The sequence below is a fragment of the Panthera leo genome, chromosome B1 (genome assembly GCF_018350215.1).
Source record: "Panthera leo isolate Ple1 chromosome B1, P.leo_Ple1_pat1.1, whole genome shotgun sequence".
Taxonomy (NCBI): Eukaryota; Metazoa; Chordata; class Mammalia; order Carnivora; family Felidae; genus Panthera; species Panthera leo.
This window is the reverse complement of record NC_056682.1, coordinates 121,682,558-121,702,502: the sequence shown is the minus strand read 5'-3', so window position 1 is coordinate 121,702,502 and position 19,945 is coordinate 121,682,558. Positions and strand designations below refer to the sequence as shown.

The 19,945-nt window shown below is 41.9% G+C and overlaps 1 protein-coding gene across 3 annotated transcripts in view; it reads left to right on the top strand.

Moving 5' to 3' along the window:
• DAPP1 (dual adaptor of phosphotyrosine and 3-phosphoinositides 1) overlaps positions 1-19,945 on the top strand; it is a 53,403-nt gene that overhangs the window by 6,852 nt on the left and 26,606 nt on the right. For all 3 annotated transcript variants that reach the window (XM_042935829.1, XM_042935830.1, XM_042935828.1), the window contains 2 exons: positions 15,133-15,255; positions 18,956-19,089. In XM_042935829.1, the coding sequence (XP_042791763.1) occupies positions 15,133-15,255; positions 18,956-19,089 (257 nt within the window). The remainder of the gene's footprint in view (positions 1-15,132; positions 15,256-18,955; positions 19,090-19,945) is intronic.

Genomic DNA, 19,945 nt, shown 5'->3' with positions numbered 1-19,945 from the left:
TCTGTTCCTCCCTGGGTGATGGTGACTTCCTTCTACTTACGTGTGGAAATCTGTCCACAAACCTTCTCTGCACTGAGTGGAGTCACTTTGTTTCATTCATTCGCTCCTCCATCCGTTCATAGATCCATCTACTGAATGACGACATTATGCCTTGCGTAATGTGGGGACACTGAGCTTAAGAAGACACGGCTGTCACACCGGGGAGTTTACAGCACAAAGGACAGAGAATGCACCTACATGGACAGTTGGAACACAGGCAGGGGGGCGCTGAGGGCCATGACTGTGTCTAGATGAAGCACACAGCATATGGCAGGCAGGAAGGAGATCACTGGTTGTGAAGAAGATGGCTTTGGAACTGATAGGCATTTGTCAGTTGAAGTCAGAACAGATGAGTGAAGGGGTAAAAGTGGCAAAACACATGGGTGTTCAGGAAATAAAAGAAGCCCACATGACTCAGAGCCTCTCGTCCCTGGGACCCAGCAGTTAATGAGTGCTCATTCACTAGGTTCTGGGATCTGCCTCTCAGAGTCCCCACCGTCTGTCTGCCTCATTCTCAGAGAAGGCACCCACCTGCCTTTCCTCTTCTGGTTTCTAGTGTCATAACCATAGCCTTAGCCGTTTAAAAAAAAAAAACAAACCTGCATTAATGTCTCACTCCTACCACTTCCCTTTGTAAATTCCACTTCTGGCTCCTACTCCCTGATACAGACCTGTCTGAAACCAGCACAATCCACGTAGTCAAGACTTAATCATGTTCCTTGCTTCCTCTCTAGAGTCTCTGTGGCCACATGTTCTCCTTGAGCACCCACCTGCCAGTGCCTGCCCCCATTATCTGTTTTCAGACATTTTTGTTTACAAATATTTATAACTTTAAAGAGCATAAGAGCAGGGTGCCTGGGTGGCTCAGTCAGTTAAGCAACCAACTCCAGCTCAGGTCATGATCTCACAGTGTGTGGGTTCGAGCCCCGCGTCAGGCTCTGTGCTGACAGTGTGGAGCCTGCTTGGGATTCTCTCTCTCTCTCCCTTTCTCTCTGCCCCTCCCTCGTTCATGTGCTCTGTCTCCCTCTCTCAAAATAAATAAATAAACTTTAAAATAATAATAAGTAATTAAAATTTTTAAAGCTTTCAAAAACTAAATAAAAAATAAAAAGCATAAGAGCAATAAGCTAATTTGTTTTTATAAAAGTATGGTTAGGGGTGCCTGGGTGGCTCTGTCAGTGAGGCATCTGACTTCAGCTCAGGTCATGATTTCACGGTTCTTGAGTTCGAGCCCCGAGTCGGGCTCTGTGCTGACAGCTCAGAGCCTGGAGCTTGCTTCAGATTCTGTGTCTCCCTCTCTCTGCCCCTCCTCCTCCGTGCTCTCTCTCTCTCTCTCTCTCTCAAAGATAAACATAGAAAAATTTTAAAAATAAATTTATTTAAAAAATAATAATAAAAATAAAAGTATAGTTAGATAAGAAAATATTACTTTTTAGAGACACATGCTGAATGAACTACCTGGGATTAAAGTGTCATGATGTCTGTAATTAACTTTAAAAATGTTCATCCAGGGAGGGGTGGGGGAGGGGGAAAATGGGCATTGAGGAGGGCACTTGTCGGGATGAGCATTGGGTGTTGTATGTAAGCTAATTTGACAATAAATTGTATTCATAAAAAAGTGTTCATCCAAAAGCAATGGGTGTTGTATGTAAGTGATGAATCACTAAATTCTACTCCTGAAACCAATATTACACTATATGTGTAATATGTGTAAACCTAAATAAAAATTTGGAAGAAAAAATAAAAAATAAAAATGTTCATCCAAAAATACATAAAGAATATATGGCAAAAGTTTGAAATTTATTCTACCTAAAATATGGGTACTATTTAAATATGTGTATTACTTTCTTCACTACTTTATGCTATTTTTCTCTTTTATTTTTTTTAACAAAGCTTATTTATTTATTTTGAGAAAGAGAGACACACACACAACATGTGCAGGGGAGAGGCAGAAAGAGAGGGAGAGAGAGAATACCCCAAGCAGGCTCTGCACTGTCAGCACGGAGCCCATGCGGGGCTCGAACTCCCGAATCATGAAATCCTGACCTGAGCTCAAAACAAGAGTCAGATCTTTAACTTACTGAGCCACCCAGGCACCCCTATTTTTCTACTTTCTGAAGTTATTCATATAAACAGTTAAAAAAAATAATTATCTGTATTAATTGTTGAAAATTTGAGAAATGAAAGCACCCAAATTCAGCCATGTACAACCACTCAGAATAACATATTGTTCAACTTATCTCCAGTCTTTTAAAAATATTTTTCTGTAAACACACACACACACACACACACACACACACACACATTGAACTGTGGCCATACCACATATATAATTTTTCTCTTGTTTTCTGGTAGGATATTTTTCCATTATCTACTTCTTAGTCTGTGTCAAAGCATGTTCTTGGTTTTTCCCCAGCCCAGCCTGTTTCCCTCTATTAAAGCTTGGATATTTAGGTTGGTCCGAATTCCAGAAGACTTTACATAGATTAAGAGTTTGGACTTCAGTCAAATTCCGCTTGGCAGTATAGAGTTATTGAATGCTTATTGGAACATGGAATTATATGGTCATCATGTTTTGTTTTTAGCTTAATCTGGAAGTTGAGCGTGGTAGGTAGCAATGGGTCCAGAGCCAAGAAAACAAATTAGTGAGGGAGTTTACAGGTTGGTGAATGAGGAACCAGAGTGATCACCTGGGAATGGCAAGAAAGGAACAGAGGTGAAAGCCAGTAATTCCACGGAACTAAGCACAGTGAGTGATTCACATCCGAAGAAGAATGACTTCTGCTTTTGCATCATTTTTTGAAGTAACATCAAAGGAATTTTGAAAACCTTAATGTCACAAGTGTCTTTTAATTCATTCTTTGTTTACTTTACCACCATACATTTCTAACGTTGTCTAGGATTCATGTTATTGCTTTTATGGTTCTGACTCACCACCAATAGAGTCTATGTCTTGGGTTGATTCTCCAGATAATAGAAGCGTTTCACAAATGTCAGTCCTAAGGCAGTAAGAGGTTTGTTGCACTTCTCTCAGCTGAGCACAGTAAACTCTTTGATGGTGAGCTCCTCAGGAGCAGGGGGGCCCTTTGCCTGCTCCGGCCCAGCCCACCACTTGGCGAAGAGTGGGCGTCCGAATGTTTGAATTGCTTCAAGTTGAGTCAAGGTCCATAGACCATATGGACCATATGGACCGTATTGACCAAGACCATAATTCAAGGTCCCTGACTTCAGCACTCTACCGCACCACCCTGATGACATATTTGCATTTATTACTCTCAGACTCCATCTGTCCCCTTATACCCAAAAGTTTTTACCAGTGGGACAAATTGACATTGGTGGCAGGCATCGTCTGAACCATGGAATACGGAAGATATAACTAATGAAACAAGTATCTGTCTATATTTTTTCATCCCCCAAAAAAGTCTGGGGCTCTTTCCTGTAGCTGTGACTTGCTAAAAGTGGCCCTCGCTATCTCCTGGACCAGCCCGCAATGGCAGGTTGCCAGCAGCAATTGTCCAATGACAACTACCTGCATTTTATGCGGTACAGGCTTCAAGAGTAATGAGCATAAGTGCAAAGTCAAGTTTGACTCCACTCAGAGATGAGCCCTCCTGAGAAATCTCTGGTATGGATCCCCACCCAGCTATTCCAAGCTTCTTGAAGTTCTTATCCACGAAGTGTTTGTACTGGTCAGTCTCTGAGCTTTGGATCCCTGTCCAAGTCAAACAATCACTAAGATGTGACCCCTAGGGAAACAATGACACCCTTTTTGTCTTGCAACCATTCCTCCACCTGTGTTGGCTGACCTGGGGATTGCACCGAAGGACCCGTGCTGGAATGATATGCCCCCCCACCCCAGTCCACGGCACTGCCCCTCTGGTCTCTGCTGATCCTTAACCTCCCTGATGAGTCATTTCACCTACAAGTCAGGCTCCACGGGTCTCTCTTGAAGTGTCTGTGTCCTTCTCTCTTTGGTCTCCCGGCCTCTGTCTCCTGAATACTCTGCTCCCATCTGTTTTGTGTTCCCTAAGCCGCTGCCCTCTGTGCTTCTGCTATCTGGGTGAGCCCCTGTGCCTTTCTCTGGCTCTGAGTTTTGCCTATTTTCTCTCTCTCTCTCTGTCCACATCTCTTGCTTGTGTCCCTGACTCTTTGCACCAGTCTGTGTCTCCAAATATCTGAGTCTCTGTCTCTGTCTCTGTGTTTCCATCTCTCAGAACTGCCTACCTCACTCCTCAGACTCCTTCAAGAACAGGTTTGCCCTGATCTCCAACTCCCACAGAATTCTCTGCTTCCTTTCAGCCCTGTTTTCCTTTAGCTGAGCCTTGACTCCTACCAGAAAGAAAAACATCCTTGGGTCCCACCTTCAATTCCTTGTTTGACCAGAGAGCCAGAGCCCTGCCTCTGCGATCACTCAGGTATGCCTCTTAATGCCCGGGGCAGCTGGCCTCACCTTTTTGCTCTGCCATTAGCATATGTAAATGTGGGCATGTAGAATGGCAATATGAAAAGCCACAGACAAACTGTTCCATGACAGAAACCTCTTCAGTGGAAGGACTGTGGTGAGTTTATTTTCGGCCTAACCTATGCATCACACTCATGCCTCTCTTAGGCCTCATTAGAGCATTCAAAAACTTTGCAGGGCCTGTTCAGTTCCCTCCACTTGGACAAAGTCTGTTGCCACGATCAATGGAAAAATCAGCTCGCATTTGTGAATATGGAACTTAATATAATTATATGGACAACACTGTCTTGTCCCCGATATTGTCACAGCCTGATTCTCATATAAATTGCAGCACTGAGAGCTCTTGAGCTAACAAGGCATTTCCCTAGCCTAAACCCATGATTTCTGATGGCACATGGGGCCAAGAGCTTTATTTTTCACAAAGTCACAGTATTTAGCACCAACCATATGCCCAACTGAACATGAAGGAAATCAACAGCCAAGCGATCCTGTAGAATGACTCAGGTGCTAAGGACAGATGAACCCAAGTGAAGATTGCTTAGAGTAAGATTGCCCAACAGTGTCATCTTATATTCTATCCCTGTTGCATTCAGAAGGATTCCGAGGCCCAGTATAGCCTTAGCAAGGAAGAAAACATATCAAGTAGCTATATTATCTATGGCCTTTAAAAAGGGGAGTAGCATCATAAACTGCACATTTGCTGTCTTCTGTCTAGAGGGTGCAAAGGGTGTCCATGTCATTGAAAAGTGAGAATCATTTCGAAAATGAAGAAAAAAGTGAAAATTCTCTAAAGAGTGTTTTTATCGGCCGTTCGACTCCAAGGACTATTAGCTGCTGTGACACAAACAGGAGTCTCTGTTCTTGCTTTAGATGGAAATACATGTTTTCTTTGTAACTCTGATGGGACAGGTCTAGGTTCTGTGTCACTTCCCTTTGCCAGGAAGGAGAAGAATAAGTCATTAAATATATGAAAAATCTGTAGATGTGGGTTATTAAGAAATGTTCTCACCAAGAACCATATAATCTAAATGGTTGTGTGGCTCACGTTGTAACATGCAAGATCACTTTCTGTGTCCACGTGTCCTTCCAGTGTTATTTTGCATTACTCCTCAACATAAAACCTCTGTTCCAACTAGGCATTCTGTTTCCTATATACGCCATGCAAGTGTCAACCATAGTGCCTTTGCTTATGTCATTTCTCCAATTGAAATGACCTTTTTTCTCACTATTTAGTGAAACCTAAATTTATTCCTGAAGCTCCAATTCATGATCTTCCTCCTCCATGAAGCTTTCCTTGAGATGCCAGCCCCTCGTGAGCTCCCCCCTCCTATACCATTTATTGGCCATATCTCTAAGATTGCAACTATTTGGGAATTTTCTGACCAGGAGAGCAGCAAATCCTTCTCTTTTCCTCCCCATTGGTATTTTAAAGCCACTTAGGACTTTCTTTGCCCTCTCTGTACTCCTCTTTAGATGAGACACACTGTGAACTCAAACCATCGAAGTTACTGAAACAAAGATTTTGGGACCAAGAATCCTGAACCTTGTGCTTCTCAAACTCTAAACTGCATATCAACCATATGGAGCTCTTGATAAATACAGATTATAACTCAACAGTTGTAGGGGGCCTGACAATGTACACTTCTAGCAAGACTGCAGGGCACTGAGTAGCAAGGCTTCGCATTGTTTTTCAAACACCAGGCCCTACCCATTAGTGTTCATAAAGTCAATTTAGTGGCTCACGATCAATGTTTGTTTTAAAAATAAATGGAGAAGGGGCACCTGGATGGCTCAGTTGGTTAAGCATCGGACTCTTGATTCCGGCTCAGGTCATCTCACAGTTCATGAGATAGACCCCCACGTCAGGTTCTGCACTGATCACGAGGGGCCTGCTTGGGATTGTCTCTCTGTTCCTCCCCTCTTGTGTGCATGCTCTCTGTCTCTCTCTCTCTCTCTCCAAAAATAAATAAATAAATAAACATTTAAAATATTGTTTTAGAACTAGAGGAAAGAAAATAGTAAATAGTAAGTATCCTACAGAAGAATAGTGTTGTTTCTTATAATACTTTGTTTTTTGTGTGTGTATGCTATAATGTGTGTGTGTGCATGCATGTGTCTGTTTAGAGAGAGAAAGAGAGAGATAAAAATGTATTTTATACTGTGGGCTGATTCAAAAAGTTTGAAAGCTTCTCCTCTAAAGGATAGAGCAAAGTGAAATACCAACTCATATCAGCAAATTAAATTAAGGCAATAAAACCCAAAGGGATAAAAACTATGAAGTCTCCAATAATACTGAGGCAATTTCCCAGAAGGTTCTAGCACAAAGGGGCACTGCACTGGAATGGGAGAAGAAGCTGACTTGAGGAGCAGCCTTTTGGATCTAGCTCATCTGCCCTTCTCTGTGGTTCAATTTACTTCCTGTAGTTCACTGAGAAGCAGCTATGAAAATTCTTTAGAGGGTGTGTGTTTCCTAATTTGCTACTATATCATGGAGGGATAATACCACTGTTTCCTTCAAAGTCAACTGTTGGTTTTGGTAACCTCATAAACCCAGTGCAAATATTCTTTTGAAGCTTGGTGAGTCTCTGGTCTGTTCCCTCCATTAGCCTGAGATATAATTACAGCAATGTGTGGGCCTCGGGGGAAAAGGAGACTATAACATTACTTGAATGTATGTTATAAATAGTAGTTTCTTGCTCTTTTTCACTTCTTCAGAAAAAAATGAGACTAAAAGAATTTTTTTTTGAATTTTTTGTTTCAGGAAGATGAACCTTATTCCCAACTATGCCCACACTGAGCACAACACCTAGCATATTTATAACATGTTGTATAATTAGCAAATCTTGCGCCTTTCTCTCTCCTGCAAAAGTTACAGAATCATAAAAAAAAAAAAAAAAAAAAAAAACTTTGTAAAAGAAGGCCATGTTCCAACATATGAAAATAGGGTTTCCGTTCTGTGGCATTGTTATTAGTCACCTTGCCTGCTGGGAAAATTAAAGTTGCTGCTTGTGTGGGGTCACATAGCTAACAAGCTGGAAGCTGCAGCAGACAGACAAGCTAAGGAAATGACTGGAGACAAAGGCATGGTCTCCCCTCAACAAAATTCTCACTGATACTATCTAGACGTTTGTCATCCAAGTTAGCTGCTTATTAGCATTTCTTTTCAGTTGGCATTTCCCAGTAGTAGAACGGTGTCTTACTGCACTTCATTCTAAAGCCATCACCTCTTAAGGCAGCAGGAGAGGAGGTGACAGAACACCAGAGGAAAATGACTTACTTGGGAGTTGTAATCAGCAATAGGTTCAGCATGAATCAGCAGCATGATGCAATTGTCAAGAAACTAATGCAATCCCAGGTTGCCTTACTGTGTACCCAGCAGCTAGAATAAGGGAGATCCTTTGGGATCCTTTGGGTCCACATGTTTTACACCTCAGATCTTAACTTGAAGATAGATTTTTATTTTTTTTTTTAATGTTTATTTTAAAGAGAGAGAGAGAGAGAACTCACAGGCTGGGGAGAGGAGGAGAGAGAGAGGGAAACACAGAATCCAAAGCAGGCTCCAGACTCTGAGCTGTCAGCACAGAGCCCGACGCGAGGCTTGAACACACGAAGTGTGAAATAATGACCTGAGCCAAAGTCGGATGCTTAACCGACTAAGTCACCCAGATGCCACACCTTGAGGATACATTTTTAAAATTTGGAAGGTATTCAAAGAAGTTAAGGTCCTTGAATGATAAAGGGCCTGAAAGCCTGTCATAAAAAGAGAAGTTGAAGATCATGGAAAGAGAAAACAAGACAATCTAAATGCTTTTATCTGTTTATGTAAGTACCATGTATATAACTCCAAGAAGTAGCCCTGGGACCATCTGTGGAAAGCTAGACTGCAGGAAACAGCGATTCAACGTACGCAAGTTTTCTGGCCATCAACCATGGCAGTGCAGAAAGAGCTTGCCTATAGAGTAGGGAGTTCCCTGTCATTAACAACATGCAACATAGGTTGGGTAAGAGTCTTGTTAGGCTTTAGAACTTTATTTATACGGCGCACAAAAGAGTTTTAAAAGAAAGAATTACAAACCAACCTGATGGTTGTAGTGGCGGATTATACGTGGCTTTTATTTACTAAGCTAAACATTTCTAATTGCTTAATGTTTTAGAGATTAAAAGCATAAGTGACTTTTATAATCACTAGAAATAAGTTTACTATGAAGCCAATGAGGCTTCAGCTTCAGGGCCCCTCCCTGGCAGTGATATAGTTAATAAATGTCATCAACTCAAAGAATATTTAAGATTAGTTCCCGTACATGAAAACGTAAAATGCCCTGGAATCTTAGAGCTCATATTCGAAAGAAATTTGATAGAGGTCCCGGAATTGGCCAACAATTACAAAAACTTTATTACCAATAAACCTGAAAATAATTTTTCAATGTTATCAATAGTTTTTAAGAATATTCTAGATGAAAGACTGAATTATTGTTTTATTCTATCTCTAGAAGATTATATTATCAAAAAATTATCATATGAAGAAATAATCAAAGACAATATGACCAAAAATATAGGGGATAAAAGTACAAAGCTGTGTGATACAATTAAGGACAATAGGCTATTTTTCTTGGTTTTGTGATGTTTGTGATATTTGTCAGCTTTTTGAGTTTCTACTTTTTTTGTGATTTCTCATTCTAAATAATTACTTTTCTTTTTTTTAAATTAAACAACATACTTTTTTTAATGTTTATTTCTGAGAGAGAGAGAGAAAGCACACATGTGTGCATGTGCAAGTGAGAGAGCACACGTGTGTGCGTGTGCAAGTGCCCCACTTGCAGACAGAGAGAGGGAGGCAGAGGATCCAAAGCAGGCTCTGCACTGTCAGCACAGAGCCCAATGTGGGGCTTGCACTCACGAAACTGTGAGATCACAACCTGAGCTGAAGTCGAGTGCTTACCCGACTGAGCCACCCGGGTGCCCCTGAATAATTACCTTTCTTATTTTTTTGTAATTTGGTATGAATTTTCTTAAACAGAATTCCGTATTTTACAAGCTTCAAGCTCCTTATGATCTGACTCTTCCCTCTAAGAATCAGAATAACAACAAAAAGAATTTTAAGCACAGTTCCAATTATAGGAACTTGGTTGGAACACAGTTCCATGCAGTTGGGATTCTATGTAATGAGCTGTCAGATGTGCCTATTAAGCCATAAGAATCTCTGTAGCTGTCAGCCAAGGACCTGTCAATATCCAGCGCGCTGCGTCACGCAGCCAACCTCCTGTCTTCATCTCACCACACCTGACTGCCTCTTGCTGGCACGCAACCTGAGTCCTTCACTCCACCAAGTGGTGCTCTGATGCTAGATACACCTGCCGTTCTCTTGTTTCTAGGTCTGCACTGCTGTTCTTATTCCTTTCCCATGCAACAGCTCCCTGAACGATTGACACTCCAAATCTCACCAGCCTTTAAATGGAGAAAAAGTTGCCTTCCCTCTGTCTCTCTCCCCACCCAAGTGCTAGGTCAGTTCCAGTGTTCAACTGAATAAATGAAAGAATAAAACAAATTATTAGCAGGGCTATCTCTGGAGGTTGCGTGAAGGAAGAAGTGAACTGTTTCTCACTGTTTCAAATGTTCATTTCCCAGTTGATACCTGAATCTATTTTGTTATTTTTTTCATCAGAACAAGCCACATTAGGAAAATTTGATTGAGCTAAAGTCTCCCTTAACAGCACTCCTGGTTCCTTCCAGGATTTGAGTTTGGGGTGTAGTTTCTTCAGACTTTTATTTTGTGCTTTTACATATCTTTCCACATGAACATATATGTGCTGTGTTGTTTGGGTGGAGGGGAGAGATTTTTTTTCTAAATACGTGGTATCATACTGTGCTTTTAACCACCACTAGTGCTTTTAACTTAATGACATGTTTTGGGATCTATCAGTCTTCATGCGTGTATGTCCACAAAATCCTCGGTGAGTCTTAGTGAGGGTGCCCCTGGCTTCTGAGCAGGACAGTTTTCAGTTGTTTCAGGACTGCAGTATTCTTTTTTGGGAGTTAAGTATTCCTGGCACCCCCTTCACCCTCTTGACAAAGTACTAAAGCACCTGATCGCTTGCCCTCATCATTTGGCAATGAAATGCTCTCCACACCTTTTCTCTTCCGGTTAACTTTTTACGTCTTGTATTCTACGAGCCCTCTCAACTTTGTCATTTCGCTATTGGTAGATATTTAGCATGGTTCCAAATTTTTACTCTCACAAACAAGTCTGCAGTAAACACCTTTGTTCATACTTCCTTCTGCTTCTGTGTATTTCACGAGGCAGACGCTGGAATGGCCATCACTGGCCACAAGTCCATGTTTGGTTCACATGTGCTAGATTGCCCTCCACCGTATACCCTTACCAACAGTAGGCGATAATATCCATTGCCCTGGATTCTTCAAGACTTAATACTCTCTAATTCTTCAATTTTAACCAATCTGGCGAATAAAGAAAATATCACATTCTTGTCTTAGTTTGCATTTCTCTGACTAGTATTGAGACTATTTGAAATACCCACTTCCTCTTTTGTGAAAGACTTTCATTTTCTCTTCTGTATGTGTACATATTTTAATTTTTATTACATGTGCTTTATAATCAGAAAAAATAACACACACGTTAAAAAGTAACTTACACGTCATTTAGGGTCTACTCAGATATTGGCTCCTTCAAACAACGGCCTTGATCTTTCTTCCTGCAACCATTCTCTTGAACGTAGTTTGCACAGTACTTGTCTTATCCTCTTGAATAATTAACGGAGACTAGACTGGGGCTCTCCCATTTGTGGTCCCTCTGACCTGCCTCGTGCAATGCTTTGTGCAATGCTCTCTGCAGATTTGAAGCTTAATAAAGATCTGAACGATAGAAGGTAGAGAAGGTTGACTATGAGAAAACTACCAACTCTACTCTATTTTCAACCTTTAGCTCTTCATGGACATGGTCTTGAACAAGCCTTACCAAAAGTGGACATATTCCTATAAAGGACATGTAACGTTATTTGGCTCTTGAGTCACTTCCCTGGAAGATATGCTCATCGAAATTTCTCGGAAAGGAATACTTAGCTCAACTAAAAGAGGAAGGTCAGATATTTGTGGAAGAGCTCTTGGGGGAATGAGGATCCCATTGCCCCATGGACATCGTGAAGTGATAGGAGGCTGCCTGGCAGTCCCTGTCTTGGATTAGCCCAGGCCCAGGACTCCTAAAACCCACCACATGGCAATATTGACTCAACCAAGCTGGCCACCCACAAATTAACACGTGCTGAGATGTGTCAGATTAGAGCATGGTGTGATCCTCCTTGCTTTATACTCAAGTATTCTTATGTGTTTATGATACATAGTAGTATTTTAAAAGATTACCATTAAAAAGTTCTTAGTAAAAACTGCCTCCCAGCTGTAATTATCAGAAGAATTCTGTAAATGTTTTAAACACAGACTTCAGATCTCACTGAAAATAACCTGAAGGAATGTCCGAATCTTTTATATTTTAGACTTTTGTTAATCCAGTTTTGTTACATCAGATCCAAATAAGTGATCTATTGGTTCAAGCTGAATTCTACACTAAAATGTTCATCCAGAAATTAATTATTGGCATAAGGCATTTAAGAACATGTGACCTTGGGGCACCTGGGTGGCTCAGTCAGTTAAGCATCCGACTTTGGCTAAGGTCATGGGTGGCTCAGTCAGTTAAGCATCTGACTTTGGCTCAGGTAATGATCTCATGGTCCGTGAGTTCTAGCACAGCATCGGGCTCTGTGCTGACAGCTCGGAGCCTGGAGTCTGCTTCGGATTCTGTGTCTCCCTCTCTCTCTCTGCTCCTCCCCTGCTCGTGCTCTGTCTATCTCTCAAAAATAAACATTAAAGAAACAAAAACAAGAACATTAAAAGAATTAGAATTTTGGCTGTAGCCAAACCTGAAGTTTTTTATAGCTTCATTTTTAATTCCTCCAATTACTCTGTTTTTCATTGAGGTATAACTGGCATACAATATTGTATTAATTTCAGGTTCCAATTGTCCTTTGAAAGGATTTTGTAATGAGAAGATTTGAACTTGTCAGCAAATTAGCTCAATGAACAGGACTGCTTTACCCATAATTGACTTAGTGGGTTTGCTTATAAAAAGTTTGTCCTAGGGCACCTGGGTGGCTCAGTCAGTTGAGAGTCCGACTTGCGCGCAGGTCATGAACTTGCGGTTCGTGAGTTGGAGCCCCGTCTGGCTCTGTGCTGACAGCTCAGGGCCTGGAGCCTGCTTCTGACTGTGTGTCTCCCTCTCTCTCTGTTCCTCCCCTGATCGCACTCTGTCTCTCTCTCTCTCTCAAAAATAAAGAATAAAAAAGATTTTTTTTTAATGTTTCTCCTTGCAATTGCTTTGAGCTAGTAGATACACTTCTAACATAAGACAGAGGCCTCTGTGCTCCCACAGAGGAAATATGCTAAAGAAACATACATTAGGAAATGCAGATTTAGAAAACAGATAGCTTGGAGACCTATATAGAAGCTTCCTTCTTGGTCTTACGTGTGCTTTTTATTATCAGGCTGAAGTGACATGCGGTAGGGATGTCACAGTAGATGCCAGTGTGGTTCATGACAGCAGGCTCCCTCACCCTCAGAATAGGGCTCTCCCTTGAGGCTCCTGTCCATTATACACACCTCTTCAATAGCTCTCGGTTCACTGACGTAATCGGCATCGTCTGTATAGTCGCCCGTGTCCCCTTCCTCTCCACTGCCCAGAGGTGTGGGTCCCTGGCGGCAGCCGCTTCCCCCAGTACCTAGCTCTCTGTTAGCCAAAATAAATTCAAAGTAATGAAAAATTATATTTGAGCAACAAGAAAATCGCACCGCAGAGGATGTATCGCAATCCATGGCTTTGTGAGTCTCCACGGTTTCGTGTAACAACTAATGTGTGCTGAGTTCTGCTGTTTGCCAGGCCTGTTCTGACCATTTCCTGTGTGTTAATGGGAGCAGCACTTATAATTGGCCCATGAGATATGGCTGTTATTAATCCTGTTTCAGAGGTGAGGAAACTGAGGCTCAGACTGGTTATGTAACTTGCCCAAGGTTCACAGCTGGTAGGGGTTAACACCTGGGTAGGACTCAGGCAAACTGACTCTGGAGACCACAATCCTAATTCACCACACTGGACTGCCTCTACCAAGTCATTAAGAAAATGACTTGTCATTTGACAAGTCTTGTCATAATGACAGAAAGAGCTGTCATTAGGAGAAAGGAGAAAGGTGCAGAACTGTGTGCCTAGCAAGCTCTTATTGTCATAGAATTAGGAGGTGGCGGAACATACTGGATGCCTTTAGATGCAAAGGATGGCTCTGAGGAGGAAACACAGGAAAATGGTTGACATTGGTGTCCTCTGTGGGAGCGAACAGGGAGACTGGGGACTAAGGGTGAGAACAAGGCTTTATTTTTACTAACTCTTCTTTGGAACGGTTTAGAATTTTTTTTTTTTCTTCTACCGTGGATATATGCTACCTTTTCTAAAACAAAATTTTTTTTCATCTCCTTGGGACTTCTCTAGCTCTTCAGATATTTGTCAGTTTGAAACAACATCTGATGCGGCTCATGCGTCATGTGTAAAACATCTGAAGTCCTTGCTTTCAACTTCATTTCAGTCATTCCAGTGGACTCCAGTGTAATAATAGCCAGTGGTTTTCCACACTGCAGAAGGTAGTACCATACTTGCAAAAGAGTATGTGAGAGAGGGATCAAAGAAAGACAGAAATTTGCCCAAATCTTCTTTTTTTTTTTTTTTTAATGTTTATTTTTGAGAGAGAGCACACGAGGAGGGGAGGGACAGAGAGAGAGGGAGACACAGAATCTGAAGCAGGCTCCAGGCTCCGAGCTGTCAGCACAGAGCCCCACGCGGGTATCAGACCCACCAATCACCGAGAGATATGGACCTGAGCTGAAGTCAGACCCTTAACAGACTGAGCCACCTACAGGCCCATGGCCAAATCTTATTCTTAGGGTTATTTTTGACTTGGACTTTGAAAAGGATTTGTTTACGCAGTGACAGTGTGTTTGTTTGCTAGGACCACCATGACAAAGTGCCACAAAATGAGCAGTTTAAACAACAGTAAAGTTCTGCAGGATAGAAGCCAGAAATCCAGGAGTCCATAGTATGGGTTCCTTCCAAGGGTTGTAAGGCAGGGACCTGTTCTGGCCTTTTCTTCTTGCCTTGTAGGTGGCCACATTCACATGGCACTGTCCCTGTGTGCAAGTCTGTCTCCAAATATGCCCCTTTTATAAGAGGACACCGGTCATATTAGATTAGGGCCCACCCTACATGACCTCATTATATGCTTGCTAAAGACGAGATGCTAGCTCCAAATAAGGTCACATTCTGAAGCCCCGGGAATTAGGACTTCAACATATGAATCTTCAGGACACCATTCGACCCATAACACTGCCATGATCCACTTCTCTCTACTCTCCCCTCAGCCTGGCCCAAAGAATTCCTCGTCCTGACGTTTGGGCTGAGACTTTGGTCTTTGGGCTACCTATGGTGGAGAATATTGTTGACGTCATCCTTGACGGGAAAACCCAATGAAGGAAAAGTCACCTGTGGTTTGTCCTGAGTGCAAGTGTGGTTCTCTCCTTCCTAGGTGGTACCATGGTAACCTCACACGCCATGCAGCCGAGGCCCTTCTCCTCTCCAATGGATGCGACGGAAGCTACCTTCTGAGGGACAGCAACGAAAGGACCGGGCTGTACTCTCTCTCTGTGAGGTAGGATGTCTAAGAACTATGAATTCAATCTCGCCCCATCTCTTCCTTACATGGGCATTGCTTTATCATCACACTCAAATTGCCAGATAGTAAAATTCTCATGTCACCAGATAAAATTCTCTCAATTTCTGTTAGACCTGCAGGTCTAAGGATTCCAAGCTCTGAATGGTAGACTGTAAAAAAAACATTCTTCCTCCTTCCCTTGGCAGGGAAGAAGAAAATGTTAGAGCCGAAGGATACTTTACGAATCGTTTAATGTCTTGCTTGACTGATGGAAAAACTGAAACCTGAAATGGTAAAGTGTCTTTTCACCCAATAAATCAGCAATAGAAACAGCACCGGAATCCAAATCCCTAAAACCTGGCCCAGCGCCCTGTTAATATTCATTGCTTCCTCTGGAAAATCAGAATGATTTGTGGCTGTGCAACTTTCATCACAAACTCAAGCAGGCAGTGAGGCAAATTTTAAGTTTTTTCTGTAAATGGACTGACCTTTCTCAAGGCTCCACTTCCCCTGAATGTTAGTAAAACTAATCTAGTCCTTACCAACACAAATCGGTGATGGCCCAGTCCTTCTCTGGTCTTTCTCCTCCCCTGCTTCTTCCTTGTTGGCCTCCGTATCAGGGAAGATGGCCTCACCAGGTGATAATCAGGACAGCGTCTGTTCCCTTGGCGTCTGAGGGCCTGTAGCAAGTCATTCTGGGTTTGCAGGGAGTTGGCCTCGGCTTAGACTGGGAATGTGAAGAGTCCATGAAGTCGCTCTCAGCCACCCACTCATTAACCTCAAACTGTGACTGTTTTATTACTGTTCTGATGGCGCCTCCATATACCCCTGAAAATAGTCCCCTCTTCGTTCGTCTTTCGCGCTGATCTGGCATAAGGGGGTTTTCTCTATTCTTTTCTGCTCCACGTGGTCTAGGCCTCCTTGTCACTAACTCAGGAGCAACACTTACACTCTTTTCTCTCTGAATCCTCTTTTTCATCTAGTTTAGCAGTAGTTTCTTTTGTTTTGTTTTGTTTAATTTTTTTTAATGTTTATTTATTTTGAGAGAGAGAGAGCACATGAGCGGGAGAGGGGCAGAGAGAGAGGGAGACACAGAATCCAAAGCAGGCTCCAGGCTCTGAGCTGTCAGCACAGAGCCCAACGCAGGGCTCGAACTCACAAACCATGAGATCATGACCTGAACTGAAGTCAGAGGCTTAACTGACTAAGACAGCCAAGTGCCCCTGTTTTGTTTTTTAAAGTCTCCTCTACTTCTGAGAGGGGGGAGAAACTGGCTATGAAAGTATTTCCCTAAATAATTGATGGCAGGCTTCTATGAGCTCAAAAGAGAAGAATCACCATATTTTTTTATCTTCTCTTTGGGCCTCTGGACCTACATATTTTCTACGCCACACAACAAATTACCTAAAATGTAGTGGCGTTAAACAACGTAAACTGATTATCTCACAGTTTCTGTATGTCAGAAGTCCCAGTGAGTTCTCTGGATTCTCTGCTTGGCTCCGACCATGCCAAAATTAAAGTGCTGGCTGAGGCTGTGGTTCATCTGGGCCTTCACATGCTCTTCCTTCAGTCTCTTCTTTCTTCTTCAGCCCTTTTCACTCATGTCCTTGTTGCTATAGGACTGAGCTCCCCACTTTCCATCTAGCTATTGGCCAGGGATCGCTGTCGGCTTCTGGAATCCACCACCATTTCCTGCCAAGGGGCCCCCACAGGCAGTTCATAGCATGAATGTTTGCTTTCTTCTAGACCATCTAGAGCGAATCCCCCTCTCCTGTGACCAGCCAAGGAAACCCTTTTGCTTTTACCAAGACTTTTATGTGATTAGGTCAGGCCCACCCAGAGAATGTCCCTATTTTAAGGTCAGCTAATTTGGAGCCTCTATTACCTGCAAAATCCCTTCATAGTAGCATCTATATTAGCATTTATTGAATAAATGGTGGAAAGTGTATGTAGTCCAGGGGCTGAGAATCTTGGGGTCCTGTTGGAACACTTGGGGTCCTGTTGGAACACTTCCATCCAGGGCACGTCTATAAGCCTATTTTAAGGGGAGTGGAAGAAATAGGTGGGAGGGTGAGGAGGTAAGTAAGAGGGTCACAGATTTTTAAAAACCACCTTCATTAACAGTTTTCATGTTACTCTGCTCTATTTTGCTTTAAATTTTTTCTAAATAACATTTTGGAAAAATTATTACTCAGACATGAATTTGTGCATGGGTGGAAGCAGGAATGTTGCTTTCTCTGATCGACAGCAAAGGTGAAAAACTCATCAAGTTGTCAGGCTGCAAATCCTTTAATGCAAAGATCTTCCCCCGATCTCAAACAAACATGTGGAATTATTAGATCAAAGAATGTTAACTTGTCATCAATATATTTCTCATCGGAAAGGTTAGATCAGAAACTTCTTCCAATTAGGTGGCACATATATATCACATTTATACAAAAATGTAAAAAAAAATAACCACGGGGGGCACCTGGGTGACTCAGTGGAGTGTTGGACTCTTGGTCTCCGCTCAGGTCATGATCTCACAGTTCATGAGCTCAAGCCCCATGTCAGGCTCTGTGCAGACAGCACAGAACCTGCTTGGGATTCTCTCTCCCCCTCTCTCTCTGCCCCTCCTTGCTCTCTCCCTCTGTGTCTCAAAATAAATAAATAATCTTTTTAAAAAATCACCAACAGAGGTGACAGGAACCACAAACCAGCTCAAAAGAATGCCTTTTTTTACTCATTCATTTGTTCACTCCGTCAATAATAAATATCTAAGAGTATCCACTCTATGCCAAGCTCTTTGATAAGTGTTGTGGAAGATTCAGGCTTTGCCCTCAGGAAGTGCAGCTCACAGGACAGTAGGACACTATACAAGTAGCTCACGACAAGGAAGAGTGCAGTGAATGACGGGAAAGGAGCCAGATGAGTGTGTGGACTGTCGAGGGGAGAAAAGCAAGTAACTCATGTTGTGAGTATCATGGCGTACTTGACCCAGCAGGTGTCTTTGGGCCGACACTTGTTCAGAAACAAAGGGGGTGATGTTGCTGGTGAAGGGGACTGCAAGAGCTCAGGGACCATAGCGGGAACTCTGAGGAGAATTGTAGGTCCAGTTGGATCAGAGAAGCAGTCCTCAGGGTGTGGTCCCCAGACTGGCAGCATCCCCAGAGAACATTAGGGATGCAAATTCTTGGGCCCCACACCCTTACCTGCCAAATCAGGAATTCAGGGGGCAAGGCCCAGAAATCTGGGTTTTAACGAGCCCTCCAGGTGATTCCAATTTCTGATGCGTGTTAACGTTGGAGCAGGACTTACACAGAGAGGAGAGGAATAGCGGGAGTCAAATACTACTTATCTATTTAGGGGCACCTGGATAGCTCAAAGCACCCGACTCTTGATTTCTGCTCAGGTCAATCTCACAGTTTCTTGAGTTCGAGCTCTGCGTCTGGCTCTGCACTGACAGTGTGGAGTCTGCTTGAGCTTCTCTCTCTCTACACCTCCCCTGGTCATGCGATCTTTGTCTCTCTGTCTCTCTCTAAGAGTAAATAAATACACTTAAAAAATTCTTTTAATACCAGTGCTTTCAATAAGTGTGTTGTAATTCTCAGTTTTTAGAAGGGTTTAATGATGATGCTCATGCCTAATGTTATATTTCCCTTCAAAACAAGATAATTCATTTCTTAAATAACCTAAAGCATTTCTTTTTCCCTTTCAGAGCCAAAGACTCTGTCAAACACTTTCATGTTGAATATACTGGATATTCATTTAAATTTGGCTTTAATGAATTCTCATGTCTGAAGGATTTTGTCAAGCATTTTGCAAATCAGCCTTTGATTGGAAGTGAGACAGGTAAGCCACGAACAGATAGATACTTGACCTATGAGACATTGTTTCAGGATGGAGGAAGGAAAAGGAGGATTTCATTAAATAGTTGTCACTTCTGTTGGGTTATGTACATACGATATGCGATTAGATGTGGTTAGAAACAATTTTTTCCAATTGCTGTGCCATATGCTACATTAATAAATTTAATCTATATCTGTATCTATATATCTGTATTACCTTTATGAGAAAACAATGTGCTTTGAACAAAGTAGACAGTTTTTTTAGAATGTGATATAATAATGGATTGATTTAAAGTACACAACTTTAAAAAATAGTCTATTCATTTTACAATAATATATATAGTAAACAAAGAAAAAAGAAAAGCTAGAACAACTTTCTGATTCCTCATAATTTTAGACATGGACAGTTTACATATTGGGACCACCCATAAAAGATAATGTTGAGCATTTTTTAAAACAGAATTCATACTTAAATGTTCACAAATATCACGGACTGTTAAAAATATTGACTGGAAATTGCTCTTTTGAACAATGCCTTTATTACATCATAAAATTCTGTTTCTCTTGGTTTTTGTAAGTCTTTACACTGGACTTAAATATGGATGGAAAATTTTGAATTTCCCTGTTTGAATGGTTAAAGTCCAACTAGAATATTCAAGTTAAAAAACAAAAGACACACTACCCGGGTATCTGAATTATCTAACTTGTTTTGCTGTACCAATTAAAGTAAGCAAAAGATCACCCCTATATCTGTGATACAGAATCACAATTTTATGTGGCCTAAATGATGGTAATTCTTGGGTAATCAAAAGTTGGGTGATTCCAGAATGTGTAGCAGAAGAGGAACTCAAGATTTAACA